This window comes from Trachemys scripta, chromosome 3 (genome assembly GCF_013100865.1).
Source record: "Trachemys scripta elegans isolate TJP31775 chromosome 3, CAS_Tse_1.0, whole genome shotgun sequence".
In the NCBI taxonomy this organism is placed as follows: domain Eukaryota; kingdom Metazoa; phylum Chordata; order Testudines; family Emydidae; genus Trachemys; species Trachemys scripta.
In genome coordinates this window covers 79,491,842-79,506,511 of record NC_048300.1, presented here as the reverse complement: position 1 = coordinate 79,506,511, position 14,670 = coordinate 79,491,842, and the positions used below count along the sequence as shown (strand labels likewise).

General features: G+C 43.5%; 1 protein-coding gene across 1 annotated transcript in view; it reads right to left on the bottom strand.

The window, feature by feature from the left end:
- Positions 1–14,670, bottom strand: part of WDR27 (WD repeat domain 27) — a 200,446-nt gene that overhangs the window by 116,365 nt on the left and 69,411 nt on the right. The window contains exons 19-20 of the mRNA XM_034765184.1: positions 12,523–12,620; positions 11,228–11,349 (exon numbers count right to left, since the gene is read on the bottom strand). Coding sequence (XP_034621075.1) covers positions 11,228–11,349; positions 12,523–12,620 — 220 coding nt within the window. The remainder of the gene's footprint in view (positions 1–11,227; positions 11,350–12,522; positions 12,621–14,670) is intronic.

The window sequence follows — 14,670 nt, the reverse complement described above, 5'->3', positions numbered from 1 at the left end:
GAATGGAATATTTGTTAGAAAAACAAGATATAGATAAACTCTAAAGATTCCAGGCCATCCATCCTTACACATTTCTGACGTTTATTTTCAGTTCTGAAACTTCCGTTTATCATTTATTGCTCCAGTAAACAGCCACAATGCACAATATGGTAGACATGCAGAATGTTTTTTCTGAACACTATTCAAATAATGCTTAGATCTTCATTTCTGGCATTCTACAGAGTGCTGTACAAGTCCATTTTACCTTGTACAATGATTTTATTCAACTAGGCAAGCAAACCAGTTTAGTATTATTTAACAAATCTTTAAAATAGTGACTTCCCAGTCAATTCTATTATTTTAGCTACATTCTTCTGTTACACTTGAATACCCATTCCAGAGAATGTATTCTGTGTTATTCAACATAACCACTGTGTCTATACATTCTGATTTTCACAGAATATAGACTCCCCACTTATATTTATGGCTTCTTAAAAGAATTAAGACACAATGAATTTGCTCAACCTTTTGAGACTAAGTTTTCAAGTGCAAGTTAAATGATTTTGAAATATTACAGGAATAGAGTAGGCAAGAAAGGTACCACACGACAGTATGTGTTACCAATTTGGGGCATCATTCTTACTTTCTATCCTGACAGCCAAATTTCCCTAATAATCTTCCTCCTCTACAACTGTAATCTTCTCTACTCAGGTCTTTTTAGATGCTAAACTCACTCCTCTCCAGTCTATTCATACTGCTGTTGCTAAATAAAGTTTGGCCCCAAATAAGGCACGGATCTGAAGGATCCCTATCTTGTTCACTACATTTCACTCCATTCGATGCACATGGACACTGTCCAACCAGTGCACTGAGGGACCTGACAAATGCTGAGTGCCCTAAAATCCCACTGAAGTTGATGTGTCTCAGAAGGCACCTCAGCACCTTACAGGATAGTCCTAAACTTTAGACATAGTATGTGATACTTTAACTAGAAACTACCATAATGTTGCTGTATAAGAGGAGAGACAGAATTAAATTTCCACTTTAATTTTGATGTTTCCTAGATTCTCTCTTTATAGAGCCTTAATATCTTTTAATGTAGATGCAAAATTGTATTTGCCCGTTCATCCTAGCAGAATAATTTTTAAAGTATTCATTTTTGTCCAAGAGTGAAATATAATGCTATTAGGTGTTTTAAAAAAAAAAAACAAACAACATCAACAAAAAACAGTGCTCAGATGTCTCACTTCTGACCAAAGTAGGGGCTCAGAATATAAATTGTCTGCACTATCTCCTTGGTTTGGATTCTTTCAAGGACAGTACATGTCCTCTTTCCATGCGGGAGCATTTATTTGCAGAAACCATGTTTGGCCTCATGACTATGATCCTCTCACAATAATCCACACAGACACAAAATCCTGTGGAGTCTAATTTTTTTGGCATATAATTACTCCTAGGGGAATTCTGCACCACTGCACACATGCAAAATTCATGTCCCCTGCAGATTTCTTTGCTTCCCTGCAGAAAAATGACTTCTGACAAGGAAGCAAAGGGAAGCCGCAAGAGCGATCATGCGCCCCTCCCCGGCACAACTCTCTGAAGTGATGGAACAACTTCCATGCCTCCTTCACTTGGAACAAGTACCTCAAGAATCATAATAGTAATAGAATACACAGTTTGTGATGGGGTACCTGTCCCACACTGGGCTCTAAGCGGTTAATAGAGCCCTAGGGAGGCTGCACAGGAGGCAGCCAGTCAGAGAAGGGCTGAAGGGAGCAGCCAGTCAGGGCCAAGCAGGCCCATATAAAAAGGGAGCTGCAGGGCAGAGGAAGGCAGTTCTCTGCTAGGAGTCCAGGGATGAAGGACTGTGTCTCTGGAGGGCTGAGAGACCTGCCAGCACCCTGGACAGAGCAGAGTAGGGACCTGGGGAGCTGGCTGCTGGGGTTTGCAGGCTGAGGCCCTGAGGATGCTGGGGCCACAAGGAAGTGGCCAGATAATTTGTTGCAGTAGCCACTAAGGGAAGTGGCTGAACAGCGGACTGCAGTTCCCCCGGAAGGGGGGACCACAGGGTGTGGCACGGCCGGAGGGTTGTGTCAGTGAAGAGGATGCCACGGTCCTTGGAGAGACGTAGGTCCTAGAGCAGGAGTGATGGTGGCGAGGCAGAGGATGCACTAACACGCAGAGCTAATTCCCAAGACAACCAGCAGGAGGTGCCAGAGTGGTGAGTGAACCCTGTTACACAGTTTTTATACAGCACTTTTCATCAGTAAATCTCAAAGAGCTTTACAAAGGAAGTCTGTATCATTATCCCAATTTTAAAGATGGGGAAAACAAACACATGGAGAGGTGAAGTGACTTGCCCAAGGTCACCCAGCAGGCCAGTGACAGAGCCAGGAATAGAACCCAGGATGTCTTGAATCCCAGTGCAGTGCTCTAGCCAATAAGCTACACTATTTTCCTGATGACTATGCAAAAGAGTTATTTGAACCTGCAGTATGGCCCTTAGGAGGTGGCAAAACCAGGAGATTTCTAACTGCTACTGCTCTTTCCTGCTTGCAGGCAAGGAGCTTCGGAGAACAGCTGATGGGTATATCCTATTGCTCTCTACGTCATCCCTCATTTCCTCTAAGCTCATAACAGAGAGGTCTCCCCCCAATAGGCAGTATTACCAGACATACCGACAACCTTCTGAGAGAAACAAAAGGTTCATTCGCTTACTCAGCAATTTTCAGGCAGAAAGGAGCACGAGTAGTCAGTTTACTTAGACAACAATCTGCAACTCACTTCACTCAAGAGGGCCACTATTTCTGAGCTAGATAATTTTTAATGTAGTCAGCTAGAACCTAAGGGCTCTGTCTATCAAACTCTGAATAGCTGCTCATCTACACTGGACAAGAACCATAAAAATAATGTGATGCATCTACATAAAAATAAATAAGCAAACAAGCACACGGTAGTAGGCATGCTACCAAAAAAACTTCTTTAGTGATTTTCTGGTCCCTACTATTTTCTTGAGTGCAGGATTGCTCTCTTATAAGAGCTTTTCCCTAATATATACATATCGATAACTAAAGAGTTGACTTCATGACTTCTTTTTCCATTGATTTGTATATTTTTAAGTATTAATGTATTTTATGTAACTGAACAAGTTGATTTAGAAGCTTAATTTACAATTTTCCATAAAACAAGCTCAGTTTTCTTTGCTATACCACAGTCTGCCTTTGTGCCTCTAATTTTTCTCCCAAATGAATACTTGTCCACAGCTTTAAAGTGTTCTCTGCTGAAGTAACCTGAAGTCACTCAGCTGACAGGGCAAAAAGAGAAGCCAAAAAAAGTCTGAGCATGTATGTGTTACAAATAATACTGAAGGAGTTTAGCACAGTTAAGGGTTTTACCAGACCACATCTCCAGATAATCACAAAAAGTTATGTGAAAGTAGCACTGAGGAACTATTTTAAACCCACAGAAGCAAAGACATTCAGAAATGAGGATGAAAAGCCATCCTTAATCTACCCCAATGTGCTAGACATTGCAGCATGTATAGTACATAAGCTCACCCATCATTTAACTCAACCTTCCAATAATAGGGAGGATTACACATGAGTTTCTTTAACCCATTTACTTATGTGGATTTAAATAAGATCTAATGACACTTATAAAAAAAATAAACCATAATCTGTTGATTCTCAGTATAACTGAGTTCATTTCAGAGTCTAGTTTTCATACATCTAGGGACTGTTGACATTAGAAGTCAGTTTCTCTATCAAGTCTGACTACAAAATATTTTTTTTGTAGATTTGGCTGTAAGATTCAGATTCTCCTTAACACTTTGGTTGCTGTCTTCAAGCACTAATACCATGATCAAAAGCACTGTAAATGGATTTTCAATACTTTCCTAAAATAAGTAGTATAGGGTCAGAATCATTCCCTTCTGAGGAATCCCTCTTCACAGCAAGAGAGACCCTGAAAGTTTCATATATTTCTAAAAAATCATCCAGTAAGGGGTGTGGGCAGAATTTGTTGTCCATGGAGTGCACAATGAGTGTTACCTTGCAGCCCCACAACTGACCTAAACTCCATGGAGAGATCCTGAAAATCTGAGGCCTGGAAAAAGGTCTGAAAAACATTTACAGGGAGGGATGGGTCCCTCCACATTAACCCATGGTACAGCTCTTCGCCTTTAATACCCTTTCCATGGGAGCTTCCCAGCAAAGAATATGAATCCATGAGAATGATTTTTTTTTTCCTGCTGATGGCACTTACTTGGGGAGTGCTCCCTGGCTCCCAATGGCATGTCTCTGCAGCTACTAGGTGGAGGGGCCAGGGGGCTCCATGCACTGCCTGCACCCGCAGATGACACCCCCCATAAGTCCCATTGGCTGTGGTTCTCGGCCAATGGGAGCTGCGGAGCCAGCACTTGAGGCGGGAGCAGTGCGCGGAGCCCCCCTGGCCGCCCCTCCCTTAGGAACTGTAGGGAAATGCCAATCAGAGCTGGGTAGGGAGCCTGCCAGCCCTGCTGCCCACACCCCTCAGCACCAGCGGGGGTCCTGGGCCATGCGCCACCTGCCCCCCATCCTCCAGCACTAGCAGAGGTCAGGGGTTGGGTGCCGCCACCCGCCCCCTCCTACCCCCACGGTGCCCCAGTCCAAGTTTTAGTTAGGGGTATATAGTAAAATTCATGGACAGGTCACAGACATGAATTTTTGTTTACTGCCTGTGACCTGTCCATGACTTTTACTAAAAATACCCACGACTAAAATGCAGCCTTAGTTATAAGTAACAGAAGAAAACTGGGGAGGAGTGGGGTTTGTAATAAAATTACTGAAACTATTTTCCACCATGGTAACTACATTTGGGCTGTAATGATCCTAAATCCAATAAGCAGTATCAAGTCACACAAGAGGAATCCTTGAAAAAATGTTTAACTCATAATATTGACAAACAAACACCAGCTGCACATGGCAGAGAACATGTACTAAACTATTAATCACAGAACTGAAGGAGGGCTATATTAATTTGAAATTCTTTTTTTATTAAATCACTCACTTCTGGAAGAAAATTAAGGAAACACATTAGTAAACTCTTATTCACAACATTGCTTATGCCTGGTTTTGGTTATCTGACAGAATATTCATAAAGTCATTCAAAATAATGTGTAATTCAGATTTTTCAGTCTGATAACCAAAACACTTGAAAAAATATATATCAAGTGATCACAGCTGAACAATATTCTAAAAGCTGAAGTGTAATACAATAAGATGCTCAGTTATAGATTATATAGGAAACTTTGTAGTTGTATAAGGGAATCAAAACTTTAAAAAAAATGAAAAATCCCAAATCCTCTGATCCAACTATAAATCTGAAAGTCCATGTGCTGAAGCATAAATGCAAATGAGAAGTTGGCGCTTAATGTAGAAATAAGCTACTCCATTGCGTGAATTAATATTATCATCAGTGTGTGACTTGATTAGATTGTGTGGCGGTAGATTGAATGCAGAGTGCCTATAATCAATCATCGGAGAAATATGTCAATAGCCTACTAAATATACACCCCAAACTTGATTACTTTTATTAAACTATGTCTCAGTTATTCCACATTTAATTATTATAAAAAATTGTTTTAAAAAACAACTTGAGGGAGAGGCATTATTTAAGATATCCTTCCACTAGGAGAAGTATTTCCTAGAAGAAAGCAGGGAGAAAGTAGGGAAAAGAAAATTACTATCTTCTCTCCCCAATTTTGGCTATACATATTGTAAATAAATTTAAAAAAAAAATCAAACACTTTCTTTTTTTCACATTCCCAGGACCTGTGAGGTCCCTTTTCTCTCCTCCAGTCTCCATGAATCCAGTTGACTTTCTGATGCAGTTTGTGATCCAATGACTACTTTCCATTACAAAAACTAAATTGGAAAAAATATTTTTTGTAATGGACAGTGAGGTCTGCAAGTGCCCAAAAAGGGCTGCTGGGCTCACAGTGAAGGAAAAGCAGATGAAGATCAATGCTTCCTTAGTCTCCAAAGCTCTTTTCCCTCACTTTCTTGCCTCCATCCACCAACTCCCAACTAAACTTGGTTTCTTAGGACAAGAAACTGAACAAGGCACTAGTTCAGCTTCCACACATAAGCAGTTTGCAGACACCTCCACTGACATGTCTGCTTCTGTAGCTATTTCTAATCACAAACAGAGGGATTTTAGGTTGGTTCAGGTTTTGCTTTTAAACAGGTTACTATTTCATGAGAAATGTCACTGGGTCATTCTTTCTGCATCACTGGAGGAAGGCCTTCCCCCAAAAGATGGGTTTTGTACTGTTTCCAAATGTCAGTCATATCCAGATTTCTTATAGTAAGGGGTTCCAACATCATGGACTACCTGCAATGAAACTGCTCTACCCTGGCCCCAGAGAAGTATCCCTGAAGGTCCACATATTCCTATCCAGTAGATAGATTAATTGCCTTCGTGTAAGGGCTTTGAAAAGGAGGATCAGGCACTTGAACTGAGCCCATAATAGAACAGGGAGCCAGTAAGAGGTATGTGTATATAATACATCAGCTCAGTGTATGTGATGTCTCTGGTGACTAGTGCCATACAGTCTACTACTGTCTCCTGGGTAAAAGTTCTCCTTTAGCTCAAGTGGTTCTTTTGACACTGAAGGTCTATGGTTCAAACCTCACTGACAACTATTGTATCTGTACAAACTGGCAGTTGTGTTTTGTTACAAGAACTCTTCAAAATAACAAAAAGCTTGGATCCAGAGGTAAAAATAAGCCGGTGTGCTGTACCAGGGCGGATAGGCTTCCCCTGGCGGCAATTTAAAGGGCCTAGTTTTTAGTCCTTGCCAGTGCAGCTACTGGAAAATTCTGTCAACATGTCCGGGGATAGAGCAAAAATCCTCCTGGGACATCTCCACGAAGCTCTCCTGGAGGTATTGTGAAAGGCTTTGCATCAGGTTCCTGGGGAGAGCGGCCTTATTGCGTCCTCCATGGTAGGAAACTTTTCCATTCCAGGCTAGTAGCAAGTACTCCGGGATCATTGCCTCGCAAAGCATGGTGGCATACGGCCCTGGTGTTTGCTGGCATTCACGCAGCATGCGCTCTTTCTCTATCTCCGAAATCCTCATCAGAGTGATATCACTCATGGTGACCTGCTTTGAATTAGGGGAATGTTAGTATTGGCACTGATTGCCTGTTCCTTTACATAACTGTAACCGGCGGTTTACAGCCACGCGGTGGAAGCGGGACAGGGGCAGCATGCAGGGTTTGTTCCCGGGGACAGCCACGAGGGGGGTGGGACAGGGGCAGAGTTCATGCTGACCGGATTGCCAGCAGCAGGAACTGGCCAATGCTAGGAGCATTGCTTGGAACGTGAAAGGAGGGTACTGCTATAAATTAAGCTTTAAGCAGCCAAAAGTCTACAGCTTACCATGTCCGCCTGCTAGCCGAATTCCGTTGTCTGGCCCCACTTGTGTGATCTGTAATGCAAGACCCCAGGCGCTCAATGGGAAGGCCAAAAATTCAACCTTGTACTGAGTGCGCATGTGATAGGTGCTGTGCATGGTCTTGTTCACAGAGAGACTATATTCATTGTTCGCAAAACTGTATCTTTGTGAGGAATTCACTCCCTTTTTCCCATCCCACAGCTGCGAGCGTCTCCCGAGCTACCCCGGCATCCCCCTCCCAGAGGCTGGCGCAGATCAGGCGACAAAAGAGAAGTACACGGGACGAGATGTTCTCAGAACTTATGGGCTGCTCCTGAGCCGAGGCGGCACAGCAGACCCAGTGGAGGGAGAACATGTCACAATACCAGCGATCACACAGCGAACGGGAGGACAGGTGGCAGCAGGAAAACCAGCAGGCGACTCAAACACTGCTTGGACTAATGAGGGAGCAAACAGACACGCTCCGGCGCCTTGTAGATATTCTGCAGGACCGGAGGCAGGAGGACAGAGCCTTGCTGCATTCTATCTCTAACCGCCCTCCCCCGCCACAAAGTCCCATTCCCTCCCCCAAAGTCCCAAAAAGGAGGGGCGGCAGGGGCCGTGAAAACAGTCACTCCACCCCTGCAGACTGCTCAAGTAGCAGAAGGCTCTCATTCCCAAAGATTTGATAAGTCCTTTCCTTCACTCCAAAAGCACCTCACCCAAGCCCCCATCCCAGTTTCATCCCCTAACTTTGTAGTTGTTAATAAAAAATATGTTTCTGTTAATTACTGTTTCCGTCATGTTCTTTTAGAGGGGAGTGTGTTTGAAGGCGGGGGGGAGAAGGGGGTTGGTAAGGACAGTCACCTTTACCAGGGTACAGACACAGGGGCAGGTTCAGCAGAAGGTCACACACACATTGCAGTCACTAGGCACCCTGGTCAGTCTGGGAGGTGGTTTTCATGTTCTGTGGGGGGGGACTATGTGAGTTTGTGGCGGGGGGGGGCGGTTACAGATCTTATGCAGCGGTCCTTAGCCTGGATGACAGAGCCACGCAGCAGGGGATCTGTAACCGCCCTCCCCTGCCACAAAGTCACATAGCCCCCACACACAGAGTCCCGAAAAGGAGGGGTGGCAGGCTCTGTTGAAACAACCAGTCCACCACTGCGGACCGCTCTAGGAGCAGGAGCCTGTCATTCCTCGAGTTTAGAAGCGTCCTTTCCATTACTACACGTGCTCCCCACCACAGTCTGCGTCCCAGTTTCAACACTTTACCACGAAATCCTTAATAAAGAAAACAGTGTTAATGAACAATGTTTCATTTATTTTATTTTTAAAGGTGTGTTGGAAGGGGGGGAAAGGGGTTGGTAACTGGAGAGGATAGTCAACATTAACTGGGTAAAGAAATGGGGGCAGGTTCAGCTTCTGTTTAAACAAACTTAATAGTCACAGGTTACCCTGCTCACTCTGGAACCTAGCTTTCAAAGCTTCCCGGATGCACAGCGCGTCCTGCTGGGCTCGTCTAATTGCCCGGCTGTCTGGCTGGACGTAATCAGCAGCCAGGCAATTTGCCTCAACCTCCCACACCGCCATAAATGTCTGCCCCTTGCTCTCACAGAGATTGTGGAGCACACAGCAAGCTGCAATAACAATGGGGATATTGGTTTTGCTGAGATCAGAATGAGTCAGTAAGCTTCTCCATCTCCCCTTCAGACATCCAAAAGCACACTCCACCACCATTCTGCACTTGCTCGGTCGGTAGTTGAAGAGTTCTTTTTCACTGTCCAGGGCTCCTGTATAGGGCTTCATGAGCCAGGGCATTGGCGGGTAGGTTGGGTCCCCGAGGATCACTATAGGCATCTCCACATCCCCAACAGTTATTTTGAGGTCCAGGAAGTAAATACCTTCCTGCAGCCGTCTAAACAGACCAGAGTTCCTGAAAACGCGAGCGTCATGAACCTTGCCCGGCCATCCGACGTTGATGTTGGTAAAACATCCCCTATGGTCCACCCGTGCTTGTAGCACCATCGAAAAGTAGCCCTTTCGGTTAATGTACTGGCTGGCCTGGTGGTCTGGTCCCAGGATAGGGATGTGAGTTCCATCTATAGCCCCACCGCAGTTTGGGAATCCCATCACAGCGAAGCCATCTATGATCACCTGCACGTTTCCCAGGGTCACTACCTTTGAGAGCAGTAGCTCAACGATTGTGTTGGCTACTTGCATCACAGCAACCCCCACGGTCGATTTGCCCACTCCACATTGGTTCGTGACTGACCGGTAGCTGTTTGGCGTTGCAAGCTTCCAGAGGGTTATGGCCACTCGCTTCTGGACAGTCAGGGCTGCTCACATCCGGGTGTCCTTGCGCTTCAGGACAGGGGACAGCAACTCACAAAGTTCCAGGAAAGTTCCCTTATGCATCCGAAAGTTTCGCAGCCACTGTGATTCATCCCAGACCTGCAGCACTATGCGGTCCCACCAGTCCGTGCTTGTTTCCCGGGCCCAGAATCACCGTTCCACAGCATCAACATGACCCATTGCCACCATGATGTCCACGGCGTGGGGTCCCGTGCTTTGTGAGAGGTCTGTGCCCCTCTCAGACTTAATGTCCTCACCGCGCTGCCATAGCCTCCTCGCCCAATTTCTCAGCATCTGCCTCTGAAAAAGGTGGATGATAAGGTGTGAGGTGTTGACAACGGCCATAACTGCAGCGATGATCACAGCGGGATCCATGCTCGCAGTGCTGTGGCGTCCGCGAACTGTGCGCGAACTGATTGCCCGCCGGCGCTTTCACGGAGGGACGGCGGGAGTGAGGGTTGAATGACGACAGTTACCCAAAACCACCCTCGACACATTTTTTGCCCCAGCAGGCATTGGGGGCTCGACCCAGAATTCCAGTGGGCAGCGGGGACTGCGGGAACTGTGGGATAGCTGCCCACAGTGCACCGCTTCCAATGTCGATGCTTGCCCTGTTAGTGTGGACTCACAAAGTCGAATTACTGTCCTTAGTGTGGATACACACGTTCGACTTTGTAATATCAGTTCCACAAATTCGCTTTAAGTAAAATCGAACTACTCTCGTAGTGTAGACATACCCTAAGGCTAAATACACTGCAGAGCTTTCAGCTGCACCACTGCAGCACTGCTAGTGCAGACGCTCTAAGCCGATGGGAGAGAACTCTCCCGTGGACTTAATTACTCTGCAAGCTGTGGAGGCTATGTCGGCGGGAGAAACTCACACTCACATAGCCCTGTCCACACCAGCACTTAGGTCGGTGTAATTTAGACCTATCTTCACTGCCCTTAGCAAAAGACTATTAATTCAAGTTGTTCCCTCTATCACAAAATCTATCTGGGTCTCATAAAAAAACACAATGTAAATGTAATCTATCTGCATTAAAATGTTTTGAAATAAATAGATTTGGAGGACTCTTAAGAAGCTTCATTGAACAGGGTATTGCAAAGCTAAATGAGAAAATCAAATAGGGATAATAGAAAGCTATAAAATCATTGTGATGTCGAAAATGTATTTTGGAGTTTGGTTGCTGTAAATAGCTCATGTTAAACTAGACTGTAATGTTACAATCTACCCTGAGTAAGAAGAGGAGCACTGTCGTGCACCTGAGCAGGGCTAAGCATGGAGCAAGAGAATATCTTGCTTACTCCTCTTTGCAGCTAAATAAAGGCTGTGATGATCTAGCCCTTTGATCTTATTGTACACTAAATACATTGCACAGGAGAGAGAGCAAGTTTTTTAAATCACCTAATGTTTTCTGAATGCTCCTTATTCATTGTGTATGTTAATATTAAAAAAAAAATCAATAAAATACCTACCTTATTTTGACAGATCTGGTGGACTGATCTAGAATGAGCATCTGGTATCACTGCTGCACTGCAGCCTGCATTGAGGTCAAAAACTTCTAAAGTTCGGTTGCTACCAGCTGCAAGTATAATATCTGTAACCTCTGTGAGTTAAAGTTCAAAAAACATAAACAGATCTAATGGAGACAAGAGCAAAAAAAAATACCGATGTTTTAATAACATCTAGTTTTATAAATTACTTGATTCATAAATATTTACTAAATTTCCATAAGCAGAATACCCGTACCGATCAAAAATACCACAAATATATACATACTTCAATTGAAACAAACTCCTTAACTATTTCAACAGCCAGATTCTTACTAGCAAATAGGCCAAAGTATGTCAGCAGCCTGCAAGAAAATTGATTTTTTTAAATACAATATTACATGTGTGTGGAATAGGATTATTCACTTTTGGCTTTGCCAAGCATAAAATGGTCATCCCAAATTCTTGCTAATAGAATCTATAGAATACATCACTATATAGGCATATATAATAGCAGCATTTATATAGTATTTTGGGGGAGGGGAAGTTGCCTCCAAACATTTTAAAAACATCAAATGAATTCTCACAATAGCCCAGTGAGGTAGCGAAGTACTATTACTGCCATTTTACAGATGGGAAAGCTGAAGCAGAGTCGTGAAGTGATTTAAACAAGATCAGTGTCAGAAATCAGATTATAAGTAAAATATTCCCGAGTCCACATACATTAAGGGTAATTAACCAGTGAATAATTTACCAAGGGTCATGGTGGATTATGAATCACTGACAATTTTTGAATCCAGATTGGATATTTTTCTAAAAGATCTGCTCTAAGGATTATTTTGGGGAAGGTCTATGGCCTGTTTTATACAGGAGGTCAGATTAGATGCTCATAGGGGTCCCTTGTGGCCTTGGAATCTGACATTTTTAAGGCAGCAATTCTTTCATAAAAATACAAAATAATTTTACTCTAAGTATTATTGATTTATTTGGTGGTCATGCCTAGGGATTCCAGTCATGGAGCAGGACCTCACTGTGCTAGTTGCTATATACAAACATATAATATCATAAAACAGTCCCTGCCTCAAAGAATTTACAATCTAAATACATGAATCTGCTAGGCTGGAGTCCAACAAGACTACTATGAAAAATTACATTAGTATTATAATTGTAGAAAAAGATACTAGCTATACAGTTCATGCCAACTTTTTAACTTGAATATTTCCATGCCATTCAGCCTAAAATACTGTACAGAAACAATAATTATCCAGGACCCAGGATACAAGAGTAGAAATCATTTATTGCTGAAAGGCTGGTAATCTCCACAGTAGAAGCCATGGGGAATTTCTGTACTGATTTGCAAATGCTCTTCTGTTTATATCTGCAAAAGATATGAGATTAATGTACTATTTAGCAAAAAGAGTCATAATTTATGACCAAAAGTAAACTTCTAGTGAAACAGCTGGAAGCCAAGATCCCCTTTTTATTACCAGACAAAGCCACAGTAATATAAAGGTTCAGCTAAAAAACAATTTAGTTGGAAGACTCATAGTAGGAAAAAACATGTATACAGGTAACGTAGGCATGAGTACTTTTTGCTCTAATGTACTGATGTTCAACTTTCCACCTACTTAAAATCAAAATAATTCAGCCTTCATCCAGACGGTGTTAAGAGTAAATCTTCCAGTTATAATGATTATGCAAGTAGAAATATCAATAGGTATGGTGCTGTATTTCATGTGCTGCGTATGAGGGAGAAGAGAAAATGGATGAGAAAACAAATAAACCCTACCTTGTTTGACCCCCGGCACGGTACTAGAGATCTATTCTGAAAGGTTTTTAAAAAAAATTGGTTGAGATCTCATAATGTATCCAAATGCAGACTGGTCAGGAAAGATTTCAAGTTTTAGCAACAGGTACTCTGTTTGCTCTACTATAGTTCAGGTAAAACACTGCTCACTGGTGAATTCAGTACTCCATGAGACAGAGTGGTAAACATGGAGCAAACAAATCCCATGAGCTGAGTCTGGAGAAACAGGCACAGATATCTTCCCTCCTCAATATGCATGAACAATAGATAAAGGACCTGTTCCAAATCCCACTGAAGTCAATGGAGTCTTTCCATTAACTCCAATGAAAACTGGATCAGGCTCGACGAGTAGAATACTCTTTCCCCAACAACTGGAAGGGAAAGCAACAAAAGTTAATCGAAAAGAAAAAAAAAGAAGAAGAATCCATCCCAAATGAGAGGCCCTAGCACATTCAGGAGGTACTGTGGTCACACAGAGGAACCGTATATAATTTTTTTCCTCTCCACTTTCAGGGACAGAATGCTAGCTTTGCTCCAGAAAGAATGGCTGTGATGGTGTATAAGATTTTGTGGAGAGTTAGTCAGAGCACTGATTGGAGGGATGAGGAGGTTGGAATGACAGAGTGCAATTGTGAGGAGTAGAGGAAAGGAAACCTTTTAGTGCTTGACTGCAGATGGAAAGGAAGATTATACAAAATGAGGGATATGACTATGACAGAGGAGGTGACTTCAGAAGACTGACTGCAGTTAGCAGATAGAAAGGATCCACAGGAGCTTAGTATTCCTTGCATAAAGTAAGGGGTATTCTGGACGCGATACAAATTTCATTTGGAACAAAATGTTTTGTGTTTTTATTTAAAATTTTATTCACCTGATAATCCTAGAGCAGAATAAGAATTCATTAAAAGGAAAGAAAAAATATTTCTGTTTCAGCATCACAACTGAGCAGAGGAAATTAAAACTAAGTCCAACAGTAAGAACCTCACCACCACTCTGCCCACTTTGTGTTGGGTCAAACAGTCACAGAGGTGTAAAGGGGCCCGAAAAGCCCTGGTTGAAGTTTGGGGAGGATACACCTGTTGGAGGCACTGTGGAAGATAGCCAAAAGGCTGCCTTCCAAGAACTTCATCACAAGCACACAATGCTGAAGCCTTTAAGGCAACCTGGGATGCTGTCATAATTTAAATTGACTCCCCCCCCCAGGACTGTCTAAATTATGCCACCATGGTCCTCTCCAGCCCCCAGAGCAGCCCAGGATTAGGATGATGCAAACATGGCTTAAAGCTTACTGCCACCACATACCCCAGCCTCTTAGGCTATGTCTACACTATAAATATAAATTGACCTATATTAGGTTGACTTAGGCATGTCCACACTACCCTCCTTGGGTAGGTGGTGTGCATCCTCACCAGGAGCATTTCCACTAACCTAAGAGAGGCAGTGTGGGGAATTGAGAGCCCAGTCTCTCAGCTCCTCTGGCAGCTTCCTGCCAGAAGCCTTGCTACCCCACCGGCTCCCGGCAGGCTGCCCTCCCCCTCCACTTCCCGTTCCTTGCTGGGAGAAGGGTCCAGCTGCCCAGACTTCTCACCCTGACTCCCAGCTGGGAGCAGGGTCCATTCTT